The 16326-nt window shown below is 43.3% G+C and overlaps 1 protein-coding gene across 3 annotated transcripts; it reads left to right on the top strand.

Moving 5' to 3' along the window:
- The first annotated feature begins 2659 nt into the window (after window positions 1–2659).
- On the top strand, window positions 2660–12839 carry dyrk3 (dual specificity tyrosine phosphorylation regulated kinase 3). 3 transcript variants are annotated; one of them, XM_005469371.3, is made up of 6 exons: window positions 2660–2718; window positions 6308–6417; window positions 8915–9120; window positions 9237–9540; window positions 9629–10045; window positions 10147–12839. In XM_005469371.3, exons 2-6 carry the CDS (start codon window positions 6340–6342, stop codon window positions 10879–10881), a joined length of 1740 nt encoding a protein of 579 aa, XP_005469428.1. In that variant the 5' UTR covers window positions 2660–2718; window positions 6308–6339; the 3' UTR covers window positions 10882–12839. The 3 variants fall into 3 exon arrangements, with proteins under 3 accessions (XP_005469428.1, XP_005469426.1, XP_005469427.1); XM_005469369.4 differs by lacking the exon at window positions 2660–2718 and adding an exon at window positions 3346–4228; XM_005469370.3 differs by lacking the exon at window positions 2660–2718 and adding an exon at window positions 4250–4316.
- Window positions 12840–16326: the final 3487 nt, after the last annotated feature.

The following is a 16326-nucleotide window of genomic DNA, read 5'->3' as shown; positions in this document are numbered from 1 at the left end:
CCCCGGCTTACATTGTAAACACACTGTACTTTTTGGAGTGGGGGTTTTAGGGAGTGGATTAACCTTGCCTAACTTCCAGGTATTTTACAGGGAAAGAGACACTCCTTTCCTGTGAAATCCTTTTGATGGCTTGAACAGTGATGTGAAAGGGGAAAAAAAGTACATTAGCCTTAGCTCCATCAATGTAAGGTCACATAGCCCTGCAAAATTTTATGATATTTATTTTTTCTTGTAGGTTAATAAGGGAGAAATAAAAGGACAAGTGAACAATAAAACATCCATCATGCACATCAACATAATGAACATTAAGTAAAGACTTAAAAAGGCACGTATGCCCTTAGTTGCAGGCCTTATTATAAAGTGTTATCGATGTTTTTAATGCTAAAATATGATTATTGTTTTTATCCATTGGCTTTTGAAATTTACTGTTTTACATAAAAGCAGAAAACAAACTGTAAAGCGCATTCATGCTCATCAGTTACAAATAGCATGTGCACGAGTAATTCCAGTTACATAAATATAACCTTATAAAGTGTTAAATTAAATTAGACACATTGTCTTTTATCAAATTTGAGGGAGCAATTATACATTTAAAATCAGGGTTTCCAAGTTCAGTGTCAATACGAAGCCCAGCTGATGTTGGAAAGTCCTGTGACCTGCACTCTAAGCACTGTATTCAAATTTAAGCAAAGAGCAGAGGTTACCCGGCCACGGTTGGATGAAAACCTTGTAAATGAACACCATCCAGTGCTGCTCTCTAAGGAGGAACATCCTACATTCTCATACAAGATGTAATGATAAATAAAAAATCGCAAAGCACTCTGATATTCTGATATGAATAAAGAGGCTCTGTGGATGGTGGATGATCAAGTAAAATATATACGAAGCACAGACACGTGTAGGTTGCACAATGATCTTACACCCTGTGAATGAGAGTTGTGGCACATGCTGAAGCAGGCAGGTGTTACGCCACCGCACTATGATTCACTCATTATGCAACTGTTTAAGTAAAAATGAACAATAATCAAAGATGATGTTTGAGGATACAGCTGCATTATTAAATGTTAATGAAAATATAACGGCCCACACAAGCTGTGCTTTATTTACACTGAGTAAATGAACAAACTGATGCAAAATTCATTTTGACACCATCATAGTGGACTTTACTTTGGGTGAGAAGATGGACATGAACATAAAGTGGTCCTGAGTACGGATAAAATATTTGCGTGGCCCTAAAATCACATAAAAGTGTGTAAAAAATAGATCTTTTGGTGCCCCCTACTGGCACATTTATGTACATGCAGCGTGAAGCTTGTTTCCCGTGTACAAACCAACGACAAAATAACAACAGAGAGGTAGAAGCTGATAAGGTTGACCCAGTTACTGTCTGACTCGGCAGTGTAGTTTCTCTCAAGAAGAGCAAAAGAAAGATGATGTTACTACAGACCCGGAGAAACTCCTTGTTTGTTGTTGGGCAAAAGAGAGCCGGGTTTGTATGCAGCTCATCAGAGGCAGCATTAAGGAAATAAACCTTTGTGGTAACATTCAGTCCCTTTGCTTCCCTTTTCCCATGAACTGGGTGATGCACGGTGGTTCATTTAAAGGAAGTGCTTAACCGCTTAAGATTTGCTCTGTGAACTCTTATATGGGCCACTCCTCCCATCAGATGGTACTATAAGTTTTAAAGATCTTAAAGGGTGAAAAAAATGAAATGGAAATAAAATTTGACATCATTTTTTATGATCAATATTTGAATAATGAGTTTCTGGTTTTTACATTTGATTAGTGTACTGCCGTTACACATATAAGCATAAAAATAACCTTACTATTACCAATATTAAAAAATGTAATTGTTCTTCTTGTCTTGCTGTTTCTAAAATGACAAGATTCTCCGCCAGAACCAGCTTGCATTGCTGCGAAATCACCAGCAGGTGGCGGGTTCTTATAACAACAGCAATCACTAGTAATCACTGTGTAACAGGTAGTGTGAGTTCATGCACAGCTCCATTATTTTGTTGTTATATGTTCTGGTGAGAAAGTATTCATATTTTGACACGTATCCTCGCAGATGAGTTTGTTTTCAAGAGCATTTAAAATGTGGTGTCAGGTGAATAAACCCACAAGTGTCAGTGTCTGTCACAGCCTCAGACTAAATACAGCCAGACCCCCCCAGACCCCCACCTCAAGGACCTATAGGTAGCTTTGCACCTGGTCCCACTGGGCCGCAGTTTTAAATTCACTTCACTGCGATTAAAAGTGGCACATGGTCCACAGGCTTACACCTTGAAACCTCTTGAGAGGCAAGTGCAATAAGCAGATCAGTTTATAGGCATTGTCACCCTACTCACTCTATACACCACCATCTAAGAATAAGCAACAGGTTTTAAGGGTCGGTTGCTGCCCGGGGGGGTCTAAATGAAAGTGTGTCAGTGTATGTATTTGTGGCAGCAAATATAGAGAGACCCCCTCTTCTCACCTCTGAGAAAGAGCTAAGATTAGAATCACCCTCTGCCCAGCATGTATCACTATCTGAATATAGCCTGCTACCCTTCTCATGCCTGCTGGGTCTCACTCTGTCTGTCCTCTGCCCTGCCCCTAACTATATCCAGCCTTGTATAGATCTCCAAACACTCTCCGGTTTCAATCCACAGCTTTCCCTCATAGGGTATGCAGAGGGAGAGGAGAAGCCATGCTTAATTCTTGGGCTGCAGATCACAGGTAATCATATTCTTAAAACATTAACAAACAAGCATGAAAAGGGTAGTGGCACAGTATATTATGCCATATATGTGCATCTGACTTTATTAGCCCATCAGTGGACCTATTGCACTGTAGAAATGTCTGAAAACAGTAAAAAACAAACAAACAAACAAATAAACAACAAAACAAACCCACATTTAGCATGTATCCACAGTTCAAATACAGGAATCAGCAAATTATTGACCCTTTTGCACCACTTTCTAATAAAACCACCTTTATAATAGCTTTATAATATATAATAATTACTTTGAGATAATAGCATTGCTAATAATTTATTAGAAGAGTGTTGCTTATAGGCCTTTTACAGGACTCTTGCCGCAGAAATAGCCCGGGTGTTTCTGAAACTTATGGCTCTCTTCTACACAAGTGCACCACTTGCTAATTCTTTACATCAGTCTTTTGTTTGTTTGTTTGTTTGTTTGTTTTTCCTTGCTTTTTCGTGCAGTGATGTGAGAAAAAACGACCTGTGCTGTTCTTATGCATGTACAAGCTCGACCACTTTCCCGTTGGCTCCTCTGCAGAGCCCCATGTGGACGCTACAGGGCGCCCTTCTGCCGGCCGTCTGGATGCCCGGTAAGCGCCGCCCTGCTCCCTCCCTCCGTCCGCCTGCTGACTCTGAACTCAGTGAAGACGCCCTTAGCAACAACACACAGCTGCACCGTCGAATAAGATACTCGCAGCGCACAGAAGAAGGATTTAACAGTGCAGCTTTACTGCACTGACCTCAGGTGAAGCTTTTACGCGACGGGGATTCTCCTCCGGTTATTAATGCAGTATAAACATGAGGCGTGAATACAGTTAGCCTGCTCTGGGCTAGCCATCCCCAAAGACGAGCGAAGCACCCCCCCCAAGCTGTCCCGAAGGAGGACAAATCCTGGGGGCTCTTGTTTGCTAACTACCAAGCCAGCTTACCAGGAATAGGCACGGGAATGGTGCTCTGGATCGACTCATTGTACTGTCAGAGAAAGGCGAGGGACACATGGGTCAGACCATCGAGCTGTGATATTTGGACTCAAACTAACGGAGGAAGCAGCTCTCCGGCGGACGAGTGTTTCGTGGCTCTGCGAGCTAGCTGGCTAGTTAGCTGAGGGAAACGACCCCCACCGCCTGTTCATTTTTTTTTAAATTGTAGCTTGGCCCATGTTAGCCAAGACGAGTGTGAGAGCAGCACATGAAAACACAATAAAACTAAGAAGAAACTACTGCTTACACTGGGAAGAAAGCTTGCTGATACAGAAAGGAAAATAACTTGAGTTCAGTCGAAAAGACAACTAACGGGTACTCGGACTGCTAGCAAAACACTACAACAGCAGACTTTTTAATACTAGTAGCTCAGTTTGCTAGTTTGAACTTTTATTCTCCTTTTTTTTTTTAATCGGATTTTTTCCCCACTTTGGATGCTGGCATCTAATATTAATTGCAATCATGATGATCATAAGCCGGAAACCAGAGGGCCCAATAGCAACAGGTAACCAAAACAAAGTAAAGCGTTGTTTATCTGTACCTTCGCTTCCTCGTGGTCGTGTGAATAGGATTTATTTTGGGATAATTTAGAGGTGAGTATGATTGGGATTTTAAAAAAATGCTCTCCAAGTAGATGCAGAACTGGTTAGTTTCACAAGTATCTTTGTGGTCACGTCGTGTCTGTGGGGATAGAGCACGTATACATGAAGCTACTGTAACAGTGCCGTGGGCTTCTCACAAGACCCGACATGTAAACAAGTTTTCTTTTCCTTTTGCTTACCCTTATCAATTACAAGACTTTTATCTAAGAAGGTTTTGAATGTCACACCAGGAAGCTTATTTTATTTTCTTATTTTCATCTTTCTCGTAAACTTTTATTGTTCTATCAAAGGGGTTGATAAGCAGTAATATCAGGTTGGCATCCTTTTAAGACGCTGTTTTGGAATTTGTACTATGACCATTGTTATTATTGTTTTATGACACTGTAACTGATCTGTTTTTTGTTTGCTTATGTGCTGATTTTTTTTTTTCTTTTTAAGCTGGTAACATGATTACTAAATGGCAAAGCCAAGAAAGAAAGAATGAAATAGTGACAGGGCTCTCATCGTTATGTCATGTCATATGAACCCTGTGGTTTACCTTGCCTCTGTAAAACACACTTTGTCCAGAATGCCAGGAAGAGGACAAAAAGCTGAGCCTTTCCCCCACCACCACCACAGCCACGCTCACACGTTTTATGACACATGAGCTGCTGCGTTTGTTTGCCTGAACCCTGTTCTCTATCCTTTACAGTGCCGAGGAGGGTTTTCATAGTGGGGAGAGCTGAACGCCAGCTGGACATAGCGGGCTGGATGTTTGGGGTTACACAGACGTTTGCTCTCTGTTTCTTCTTTTTTTTTTTTTCCTTTCAAGATTTGCTTGGACAACAAATTTAGATTCTGTACAAAAAGTGCTGAGCACCCACTGAGCGATTAGGAGTTTGCTAAGGGCTAATGGAGTCTGTGCTTGGCTAATATTGTGTGTGTAGTCCTAATGCCACTGTTTGCAGTGCTGTGCAGGTTTAATGCGTGCGTATCCAGGCAGCAGGTCTAATCTGTCCAGAAGCAAGCCTGTGCTGGGAACATAGCCTCTGACGCACCTACACATGGTTACAGCACGCTCTGAGAACGCCAAACTCGCCACAATTTCGGCTAACGAGCTACTCACCCTGATTTCAAGCTGCACTTTACACAGTTAGTTTTAATCAGTTGGTGTATCAGCTAGCACGTAAGCTCGATGACTGTTGTGGTAAACAGTTGGCCAATGGGAGCGATTGCCATTTTTGTAATTGGCTTCCACCCACAGTCCCAAATGCCGTGCTCGTCCATCTACTGTGGCCGTATCATCTCGTATTAGGTGTTTGGCTCAATGCCAAAGAGGTGAGCATGAAACACAGCACTATTGAATGACAGGCACAAGCATCCCTCTATATTAGCTCTAATTCCATACACACCTGGTGTGTGCACCACATGATTTGGGCTGAATGGACAGATGGGCAGACGGAAAGATGCTGTCGTCACAGAGGCATCTGTTACCCCCATTAGGCCAATAATACCACTTGCAGCGCTAGCGATCTGGGACCCTAAGCCGCGTGTAAGCTGGTCAGGTTGGAGCGCTGGCCTTAGACACAATGTATTGGGTACAATAGCTACAGTGATGTATCTGATAATGGTGGTCTTTTCACAGCAACTGTGAGCTAGCCTGTTGTGGGAGACCGTATTCATCCCCACTGGCATACAGAGATCGGTGTAATGCAAGATGTCTTGCTGTGGTGGCTCAAGGGATTTGTCCAGTTGTACAATGCAATTTGTTTTAGCATCAGGGTAACTGGAACTGCTGGTGTGATTGATGAGATGATTAATAGGACATTGCCTGATTTGGTCAAACAAGGATAGTGCGTCTCTGTGGAGAAAATTAAATTGCATTCTGTTGACGTTACCTTCGAAGATCGTTCTGTGCTTTTACCACCGAGCGCACGTTTGCTGCAGATTTAATAGGATCACATCATCACACTGATTGACTTTGTTCATCATTGTCCCTGCAGCTCGCCATGGTGACGGTCTGTACGACTCGTACATGAGGACCGACCACATCCTGAAAGACGAAGCAGACACAAACAGTCCATCGGGGCTACCCCCAATGCCCAAACACACAGTAAGTAAACACACACAAACACGCACGCATACGCGCATAGCCAGTTAAGCCCTATTTCCTGTGCTGGAGCACACTCTGTCTCCAGACTTCCTGCTCCTCTGAGAGATATTCCCTTGCCAGTCCCGTGTCCCCCCCCCCTCCTTTGTTCCACTGTGTTCTGGCTGCGTAGGATGGGCAGCTTATCTGTTTCCTTATCTCCAACATGTGACTTTCAGTAAATTTTTATACCCTTCATTTAACAGCATTGTGTAAGTAAGACTCATTTACTGTCCTAGGGCATCAAAGTGCCCCGGCAGTTCTCGGTGCTTGCGTCAGAGAAACTACCGTGAATTGGCCATTTTGATTCTTCGGCTAAAGTGACTACAGAATGCGCTTATCTTGCATGCATGCATGCTTACGGTAACTTTCACTGATGATATGAGCTCATTAATCTCAATAAATTGGCCCATATACCATAATTACCTTTTGCAGTTCTGTTAATCCATTCCGAAAGATAATGAGGGATTTGCTTTGAGCTTTTTAGCCAGTTTTACATTAAAGGAGGGTTATTAACAAAAATAAATGATCTGTTGAATATATATATATGATCTTATAAATGCCCCCTATGGCAAAATAAAATGCACATACACACAAACAACAATAGTCCACAGGCCTACATGTCAGTAGATGAAAAAGCCTGGTTTGATATATTGTAAAGATTTATTGGGCTTGAAAATGTGACCCACAAACAAACTCGCCAATCAGCATTCTCCCCCTTTCCTCCCCTTCCCCTAGCTCGTGTAATCCTCCATCACTGGGCTTGCACAGAGTTTAGCCCTAGTTTTCTATTCTAGTCCCATCCTTCTTCCTTTGTATTTTGTGTCACGCTCACAGAGGTACTGTCCTCCGGTGAATGTGACTGACAGTAACTCGCCCCAGTTCAGCGTGTTCAGTCCTCAGACACTAGCCTCATGCTCTATTAAAGTAATAAACTGATGCCAGGCCTGTTCTGTGTTAGATGATCTGCTTTAATAACTTGTACTCATAGTAAGTTTAATTCACGAGCCCCCACCTTTTATAGCCGTGTTCTGACTGTCACCCAAATTACAGCAGCGTAATAATACCAACATTTGCTTTGTTTGTGACAGAGGTTTGTGTGGTTGCTGCAACCTTGTGTGAGCTTCAGAGAGAGGAGAAAAGGATACCGAGGTGTTTCTGTAGCAGCAAAGAGATTAGCTCTCCTCCATCTGTTGCACCATGCAGATTTGCACACAGGGGACTCCACCCTCTGTAATACCTGAGTGAGAGAAGTGCCGCACGCTCTGATTTCTCTCCCCGTTTCGAGCCCTTTTACGTTTGAATTTTTATTGTATTTTTCAGCCGGGTCAGTCAGTAATCCATCACAGACGCTGTTCCCCGTGTGGAGAGCTTTGATATGTATGTCAATATTTGTGTGTGTGTCTGGGTGAAGGGGCTCGATCAATGACATTCACTGTGTACTTTGGAACAACAGCTGCATGAGACCCTGGGTCAGCAGCAGAGCTGTTGTAATAAGTTAAGACTATATAGTTACATGTATGGAAACCCATCCCGCATTCCCACTCTATTTTTAGAGAGCCCAAAAAACACACTCTCAGCTGAGTCCTTTCTCCGTGGATGATCAACACCCACTTTTCCTAAAAAAACAAAACAATCGTCCCAAAACCGGCCTGCCCTTAGAGTAAAAAGTGTTCATGTGTAAGGGAGACAGACAAAAAGCGCGAGCATATATCCCTCTCCAGTCTAACTGCTTGTACGAAGGCTTTGGTGAGTTCATGTCTTAACAGCCACACATCTTCTATAGTTTAACAGTATAATTCAACTTTAATGACCGTCATTTCCCTTGCGCTCCATAATCTTGCGGAGCGTTCTTTCCGCTAGAGAGAGAGAGAGCGAGGAGGAATGAATTCCTGGGGTTGCTGAAACGAAGCTGCTCTCCGGCGAGACTCGAGACCGTTCTTTAAACTCCTTTAACCTTCACCCCCAAGCAAAGGTGGAACTGTCACTTTTAAAGGTTGTGGACAGTTATGGTGGGGAAAAAAATGGCCTAGTGATTGTGCGATCACTTTCTTTTATTTGGAACTTGATTTTGTATGTATTTGCCATTTGTAGTAATTAAGGAGTAATTTAGAAGTTAAATGTTTATAGCAAGATTATGACAGCACTAACAAAGATTAGTGGTATCTTACATCTAAGCAAGTATACAAACAAGTACGTGGGGATGTGGGTCGTTTTGCATGTGTTTTGGAAGTGGAGGAGGGGACATCGCGCATTAGCATTTGCTGCCAGACAGGATCTGGATCCCGTCGTGCTGGTTAACCAACTGCAAAGTGGATGTGTGCTCATTTCTCTCCACCTGAGACTCTGCAGTTGGGTGTTGATATTTTGATCTGCATCAAATACAGCAAAATAAACTGCATTTGCTCTGATATTCACCAACTGCGTTCTCTAAAGTCTTGTTTTGCCTCTGTGTCAATAGGTTGTCAGTAACAAGGCTGTAATGAGGGATCAGGTGACCATCCGAGGTGGCCCGTCAAAGGTGAAGTACCTGTATGATGACTCATCTAGCAACCGCAAGGTCAATGCCATAACCACAGCAACCACACTGAACAGTGGGACCACCCATGAGACACCCACTAAGCCTGCCCCAGCCCCCAGCCTGTCCAAAGAGCACAGTGTGGACAGGTGAGAAAGATGGACATGCTAACTAAGAGCATGCTAATTAATTAAAATGTAACAGGCGAGATGATGACCAGTCAAGCTGTCCATTAACACATTTCTGCCATCCTCATTTGCAACAGCACTGAATCCAGTAAGGGCTCTGTTGAATCCTCTGGCCCGCATGTAGCCGGGAATGGCGTTAACAGCAGCAAAGTGTGCGGCCCACTCACTCCTGATCAGGCTCTGAGACTGTACCGAACTCAGCTCACCACCCTGGAACAGGCGGAGATCCACTCCTACCCAGACATTTACTTTGTGGGACCCAATGCAAAGAAGAGGCCCGCAATTGCCGGAGGTAGCAACAACTGCGGCTACGATGACGAGCAAGGAGGTTATATTCACGTCGCCCATGACCACCTGGCTTACCGCTACGAGTTCCTCAAGGTCAGATGTGTTCTGATGTTTGTGGCTTTAAATTTGTTCTTTCATTTTCAGCTAAACAAATGCTTGTCCTTTGTCTTACTCTCTACAGATCATTGGTAAAGGTAGCTTTGGCCAGGTTGCGAAGGTATATGACCACAAACTGCAGCAACACCTGGCTCTGAAAATGGTGCGCAACGAGAAGCGTTTCCACCGGCAGGCGCAGGAGGAAATCCGCATCCTGGAGCACTTGCGGAAGCAGGATCGTAACGGCACCATGAATGTTGTGCACATGCTCGAAAACTTCACCTTCCGCAACCACATCTGCATGACCTTTGAGTTGCTCAGCATGAACCTGTATGAGCTTATCAAACGCAACAAGTTCCAGGGCTTCAGTCTGGCACTGGTCAGGAAGTTTGCACACTCCATCCTGCAGTGCCTGGAGGCTTTAAGCAGGCACAGAATCATCCACTGTGACCTCAAGCCAGAGAACATCTTGCTCAAACAGCAGGGTCGCAGCGGCATCAAGGTAAAGGCGGCGCCTTCTCATCCCGGTCTGTGCTGTAATGGGTCTGTGCGTTTGGTTTTCATTTTCATTTATATCATTTCTTATTCTCTTGCCCCTACCAGGTGATTGACTTTGGTTCCAGCTGTTTTGAACACCAGCGGGTCTACACCTACATTCAGTCTCGTTTTTATCGAGCTCCGGAGGTGATCCTCGGTTCACGTTACGGCCTTCCTATTGACATGTGGAGCTTTGGTTGCATTCTGGCCGAGCTGCTGACTGGCTACCCCTTGTTCCCCGGCGAAGATGAGGGCGACCAGCTGGCCTGTGTCATGGAGCTGCTGGGGATGCCGCCGCAGAAGGTCCTGGAGCAGGCCAAAAGAGCAAAAAACTTCATCAACTCCAAGGGCCACCCTCGGTACTGCGGTGCAAACACTTTGCCCACCGGAGCCACTGTGCTGACGGGGTCCCGCTCGCGCCGTGGCAAGATGAGAGGCCCTCCAGGTAGCAAGGATTGGAGTGCTGCACTCAAGGGCTGCGAGGACCCCGCCTTTACTGACTTCATAAAGAAGTGTTTGGACTGGGACCCGTCTTCTCGCCTCACCCCCAGCCAGGCCCTCAGACACCCTTGGCTGTATCGCAGGCTTCCCAAACCAATACCCGGGACAGAGAAGAGCCAAGGAGCTTCTGTGAAACGACTCCCCGAGCACCACAGCACCTCCTTTCCCTCTATTCTGGCCAAGGGGGGGCCTGGCTTAAGCTCTACAACTGCCAGTAACAACAAACTTAGAAGCAACATGATGGGAGATTCAGGGGAGGGCATACCTCTTCGCACGGTCCTACCTAAACTTGTCTCTTAGAGAGAAAGCAAGAGCTAGAATCCTCTAATCTCCTCCCTCGCCACGTTTTTCCACTCCTCAGGAGGAGTCCGAGTACAGGAGAAAGTGGTTTTAAAACAGCTTTGTTTGTTCTTTTATTTGTTTTCTACTGCGAGGTGTCGACACCCCAGTCTTTGGTTTTTAATAATAGTTGAAAAGAGAAAGAGAGGAATAATAAAAGAAACACTCAAAAGTTTTTATACAGCGGCTGTGGATTTTCCGTTTACAGCCACAGGACGTGGTTTGATATTAGATAATGCTTTTTAAAAACAAAAGAAAACTTCCTTGTGTGAGTGGACAGCTTGTTCAATGAGGAAATGTTTCTAACCTGTGTGCGATCTCACGTAAGTGTTGTGTTTTGGTAAAACGCACTGAAGCACACCTGCACTGTCACTTGCCTCACTTCACACTCTTAAACTTGAAAAGGGCTACAGAGATTACTCTTATCAAGTTAGACTTAGCGAGATTTGTTCAGCCAACGTAATTTAAGTAGAAGACAAATTGTTAGTGTTTGGGTTCTGCGAACACTTAACTCAGTTATCCCTCATATATACAACATAAATGCCTTCAGACTGGTAATACAGGATTGGCTTTATGTAGCGACAGATTCTGAAAACAGCAGTAAGAAGTTTGTTTTTTTTCCTCTTTCCTTTTTCTCCCCCCAAACACACACAAACACACACACACACACCACTTTTCCTCATCTCTTGCGCTTGTGTGTCAGCTCAGTATGTGATGTTAATATTAGCATCGTGGCACTACTGTGGAAAACGCTGAGAGGGCATAGGACAGCCTATTTATAGCCCACCGTCGTCCTCCTATTTTCACCGTACACGAGTGGGGAAAAAATGGGGAATCGGAAGGACAGTAGAGCTCGGACTCGGTCACAAAGGTGTCGCGCTCGGTACCTCACAACTGGTTTGCAAGACAGAGAGAGAGAGTGAGAGGGAGAGAGCCGTAAGTCAAAGCACCTAAACACTTTTGGGTTGATTGGCTGGAAAGTTTTGTATGAATGTCACCTGCCCGTGCCTGTAATTGGCTGCCGAGATTGTTAGCGGTAGTGGTCCTAATGGGTGGGTAGTGCAAGGAAAGATAGATCACGGGATAAAATGAAGGGCAGTATGTTTAATATGAGCCAGGATCTTTTATTCTCTGGAGGAGAGATGTGTGGAAGACAAGCCACTGACAAAACGAACGATTTTAATGGTACTGTTGAAAGAAACGTTTCTCAGGGAGACATACTTGATACATCCCTTAATCTTAAAATTTACTGTGTTCCACTTATGGTCATGTAGCCCGACTGTGGATGAAGATGGCATGTAAGCCCAGTCCGTTCAGAGCGAGAGTATTTACGAGAGTCTGTGAAGGGGGTCTGCATGCTCCACAATCTGACCTAGATTCTCTCTCCTCCCCCACATTCACTTTTATTGCTCCTTTTTTTTTTTTTTTTTTTCTCACTCTGTCTCATGTAGGGCAGGGAACCTCTTAAACTCTCACATACACAGTGAATAATGGTGCTGTCCAGAATGCACACACACAGACACGCACACAGAAACATGTCAGGTGCATGTTGGTATGGACCACACCGTTCAAAGAGTTCTTTCTCTTGTCCCTCATTTTCTAAGTGAAACGGTCAGGGATTTCTACTCTGTCTCCATTTTTTTTTTTTTTATAGAAGTGGTTTCTAATGCTTTTCACTCCTAAATATCAAAGGATGTCAAATGCAAAAAAAAATGAAAAAAAGAAGAAGAAAAAAAGAGAAAAGTCATATACTGTCATGTTGTACTAGTGGTGTGAGTTAGTAGGAGGGTGTTTGGTGTTCAGCATGAAATCACAACCTGTTATCAAAACTGAGTGACTATGAGAGAAACTGTACAGTAACCAAATGAAGTTGTGATAGTTTGTTTTTCTAAGAAAAAATAAAAATGACTTCAATGAACTGTTAGGCTTTGGGGTGATTTCTGGATTGAAATGTGCTTTTTTTATTTATTTAATTCCATGTGTGAAGCTCTCACCTTCAAGGAAACCGGGGGGGGTTGTTTGGGTTTTTTTTCTGTCTGACATCAGGAGCTTGTGTCAGGAAAAAAGCGGCTTACACTGCAGTCAGCACAATGAATCACTTTTAAGTGATCTGGATTTCAGTCAGCGATCAGGTTACAGTCGGTGATGGATGAGTCAATAGCCTTTTATACTGAGGCTGCCTTGTTATTATGCCACCTTTATTAAAGTCATAAAGATATAAGGAACAGATGTGAGAAAATACACAGCACACATACGGGAAGATGATTCAGTCTTCCAGGCTATTGGACTGCTTTTTAGTTCTAGGTAGTGAAACAAAGTAAGTGTAGAATTGCTGACATTAATTTTGTTGTTGTTGTTCATTTACAGCTTCTGTGACATGTGAAACTTCATGTTGATTATGCTAAATTATGACCCTGCTGTCTGAATCCTGTTCCTAGCTGACAAAAGTGGCACCCGGTGTGGTCTTCTGCTTCAAGGATCTAAGTGTTGTGCTCTCAGAAATGCTCTTCTGCATACCAATAAGCGGTTATTTAAGTCACTGCTGCCCTCCTACCAGCTCGATGCAGTGTGACCTCTGATGTCAGCGGGGGACTTTTCTTTTTTGGACAATTCTCTATAGACTCTAGAGATGGTTATGCTGGAAAATTCCAGTAGATCAGCAGTTTCTGAAACACTTATCTAACATAAACAAAGATGCCATATTCTAAGTCACTTAAATCACCTTCCTTCCCTTTTCTGATCCATTTGAACTTCTGATCATCTTGACTGTGTCTACATGCCTAAATGGCCTTATTTGCTGCCATGTGATTAGCTGATTAAATCTCATTATATATAGATTAAATAGCCCCTCCTCGTAATATTTCTCAACTTTTCTCTTGTCCTTTTATGTCCTTTGTGTCTCGTGTCCTGATGTGACACAGAACCAAAACACAAGACTGCTAAAAATAATCCTGTCAAGAAAAATCTGGAAGAAGACGCCTGCTTTCGTAAGAACGAAGGCAGCGTGATCACAGACACTGGTGATTCATGGCTGTTTACACTTTGCAGGCTGGTGTCCAGTGGGATGAAAAAGTCAGGTACACACGCAACAGGAGGAGGAGGAGGAATAGGAGGAGGAGGAGAAACCGGTTGAGCAACATGACTGGATGCAGAAACTAGAGAAGTGGTGTGTGATGACTAGGTAGCCGGGTATACGTAACAGAATTTGACACAGGTGTTTATTGCCAGCTGATCTTGAAAATATGAGGGTTGCCTTAGGGTAAAAATGATGCGTGTACCATTATTTTGCCTGAGCCTGGGTGTGGCACCTTCTTTCCATCAGCAGTAGGTCAGGCTGCCCTTATTAAAATCTTTATTCAAATATGAGGCAAGGCTGAACAAATAAGCAAGCAGGCAATGCATGTGAAAAGACAGACCATCTCATTTTATTGTTCAGGGAATTTAAGCCTATAAGAAAACTTCTTCTGGCTTTGTTTTGATGTGGTAATCCATCCTTGTAAAAATGTTCTCATCTCACATTGTTTGCGCTGTAGCAGAAGAACAGGTTTTATAGGGACGTATTTCTCCTGTATTCAGCTTTTCCTTTAAAATAATTCGTACAATCAGCTAGTAGAACTTGACAGACTCTAAAGCTAAGTGATTGAATCTTTCTCTCTTCATCTCTTTTGATTAACGTAAAAGCAGATTAGACCAATCCCATTAGACATCAACCCAGTCACCTTCTGACCATATGGTGTAAAGCTCCTCTGTCCCTACATCCACTTTGACACACTGATTTCTATTTTTGTCAACCCCGCACATCTCTCTCCCACACGAGAATCTCCCAGTGAGTCTAACCCTGCAGACCATATGGAGCCACAGCAGGATTTTTGGTGCTGAGTCTGAACGAGGAGGGGCAGAGTGGTGACAGGTTTCTGGTTACCTTGCAGGTTAGGAAATCTTGACCTTCTTCTTCCGAAAAATTTGGCTCTAAGTGTAAACATGTGTTTCTGTCTCTCTACAAGCTCCGCTATTAACCGTCGATTCGATCGGTTCACTTTGTTTGCCTGTTATTATACATAATACGTTTCCCTGTAGTTTAGCGAAAACATATTAATTCCTTCAAGACTTTCAGGTTCTTTATTTGTGTGCAGAAGCTGTTGCAAACCTTTCCCAGAGCAATATAAATTAGTGTCATCTGCCAATGATTTGAACAATTTAGGCATGTTTCCTACAGTCATGTGAAAAAGATAAATCACCTCATGATTCAGTAGCCTGTAACTTGAAGTAATGGTTGTGTATGTCACTTTGTCAGTCTCTCACATCGTGGAGGGATTTGGGCCTGGCTTCTTAAAATGTTTCTTCTTGTTTCTTAAGGTCCCACCACAGTATTTCAATCAGGTTGAGGCCTGGATTGCGATTTGAAATTGAAATATGTTGATCGTTTTCTTTTTCAGCCAATCTGTTGTAGATTTTCTGCCGTACTTGGCGTCATTGTCCCCGTTTCATCACCCAGTTTCAGCCAAGATTTACCTGTCAGACAGATGACCTCACATGTATCTCTAGAATACCTTGGCATACAGGGAGTACAAGGTTGACTCAATGAATGCAAGGTTTCTGAGATCCTGTGGCTATAAAACAAGCCCAAATCCTCACCCCTCCACCACCGTGCTTGACAGTTGGTATGAGATGTTTGTGCTGTGTTTGAATTTCAACAAACACGACGCTTTGTGTTAAGGCCTTTACACACTGGACGTGTAAAAAGATTTGTGTGAATATTTCATGCGAAATTTTTCACATTTTTTGGGGATGTGAATAAGTAAATGTATTCGTAGCTCAAAATGTGCACCAGTATTGACTATATAATTATATAAAAAATTTAAATAATGCTATTTTACCTCGGACACACAGCTAAACGCTGCTTTGGGTCAGTTGGTTCTCTGAATTTATTCCTCTGCCTCCTCAGATGCAGTCCTGAACCAAGAAAAGCTTAACTGCCCAACTGAAATCATGCACTATGTATGACAGCAGTCATCATCCCGCTTCAACTCCTGGATCAAACCTAGAAATTCTCCCTGCTGATTCCTTCTTGTGAAAACTGGATAAACCTAGAATCTACATTTCCTCCTTTTCTTGTTTAGGAACATCCGGATCAACGTCATTTTTTTTCAAAGTGCATTTTTTAAAGACAGATTTTCCCCATCAGCACGCCACATTTGGTGTATATACATATACATAACCAAAAAATGTGGTATTTCGCTGTGTAAAGGCCTTTATGGTCCGACATCTCCACTCTACAGTCCAGAGGACACTGAAGTCTTGTGGTTTGTTCAGATGCCACTTTGTAAAGCTAAGCCGTGCTGCCACGTTCTTTTGAGAGAGAAGAGCCTTTCTCCTGGCAACCCTTCCAAAGGAGCTGTACTTGTT

Source organism: Oreochromis niloticus, linkage group LG5 (genome assembly GCF_001858045.2).
Source record: "Oreochromis niloticus isolate F11D_XX linkage group LG5, O_niloticus_UMD_NMBU, whole genome shotgun sequence".
Taxonomy (NCBI): Eukaryota; Metazoa; Chordata; class Actinopteri; order Cichliformes; family Cichlidae; genus Oreochromis; species Oreochromis niloticus.
Note: the sequence above shows the minus strand (reverse complement) of the source record. Positions and strands in the feature narration are given on the sequence as shown.

Coding starts and splice junctions, on each gene's coding strand:
- dyrk3 (XM_005469369.4), top strand. CDS start 4,186: ATGATGATCATAAGCCGGAAACCAGAGGGCCCAATAGCAACAG. Junction 9,121..9,236: donor AAAGAGCACAGTGTGGACAG/GTGAGAAAGATG, acceptor CATTTGCAACAG/CACTGAATCCAGTAAGGGCT. Junction 10,046..10,146: donor AGGGTCGCAGCGGCATCAAG/GTAAAGGCGGCG, acceptor TGCCCCTACCAG/GTGATTGACTTTGGTTCCAG.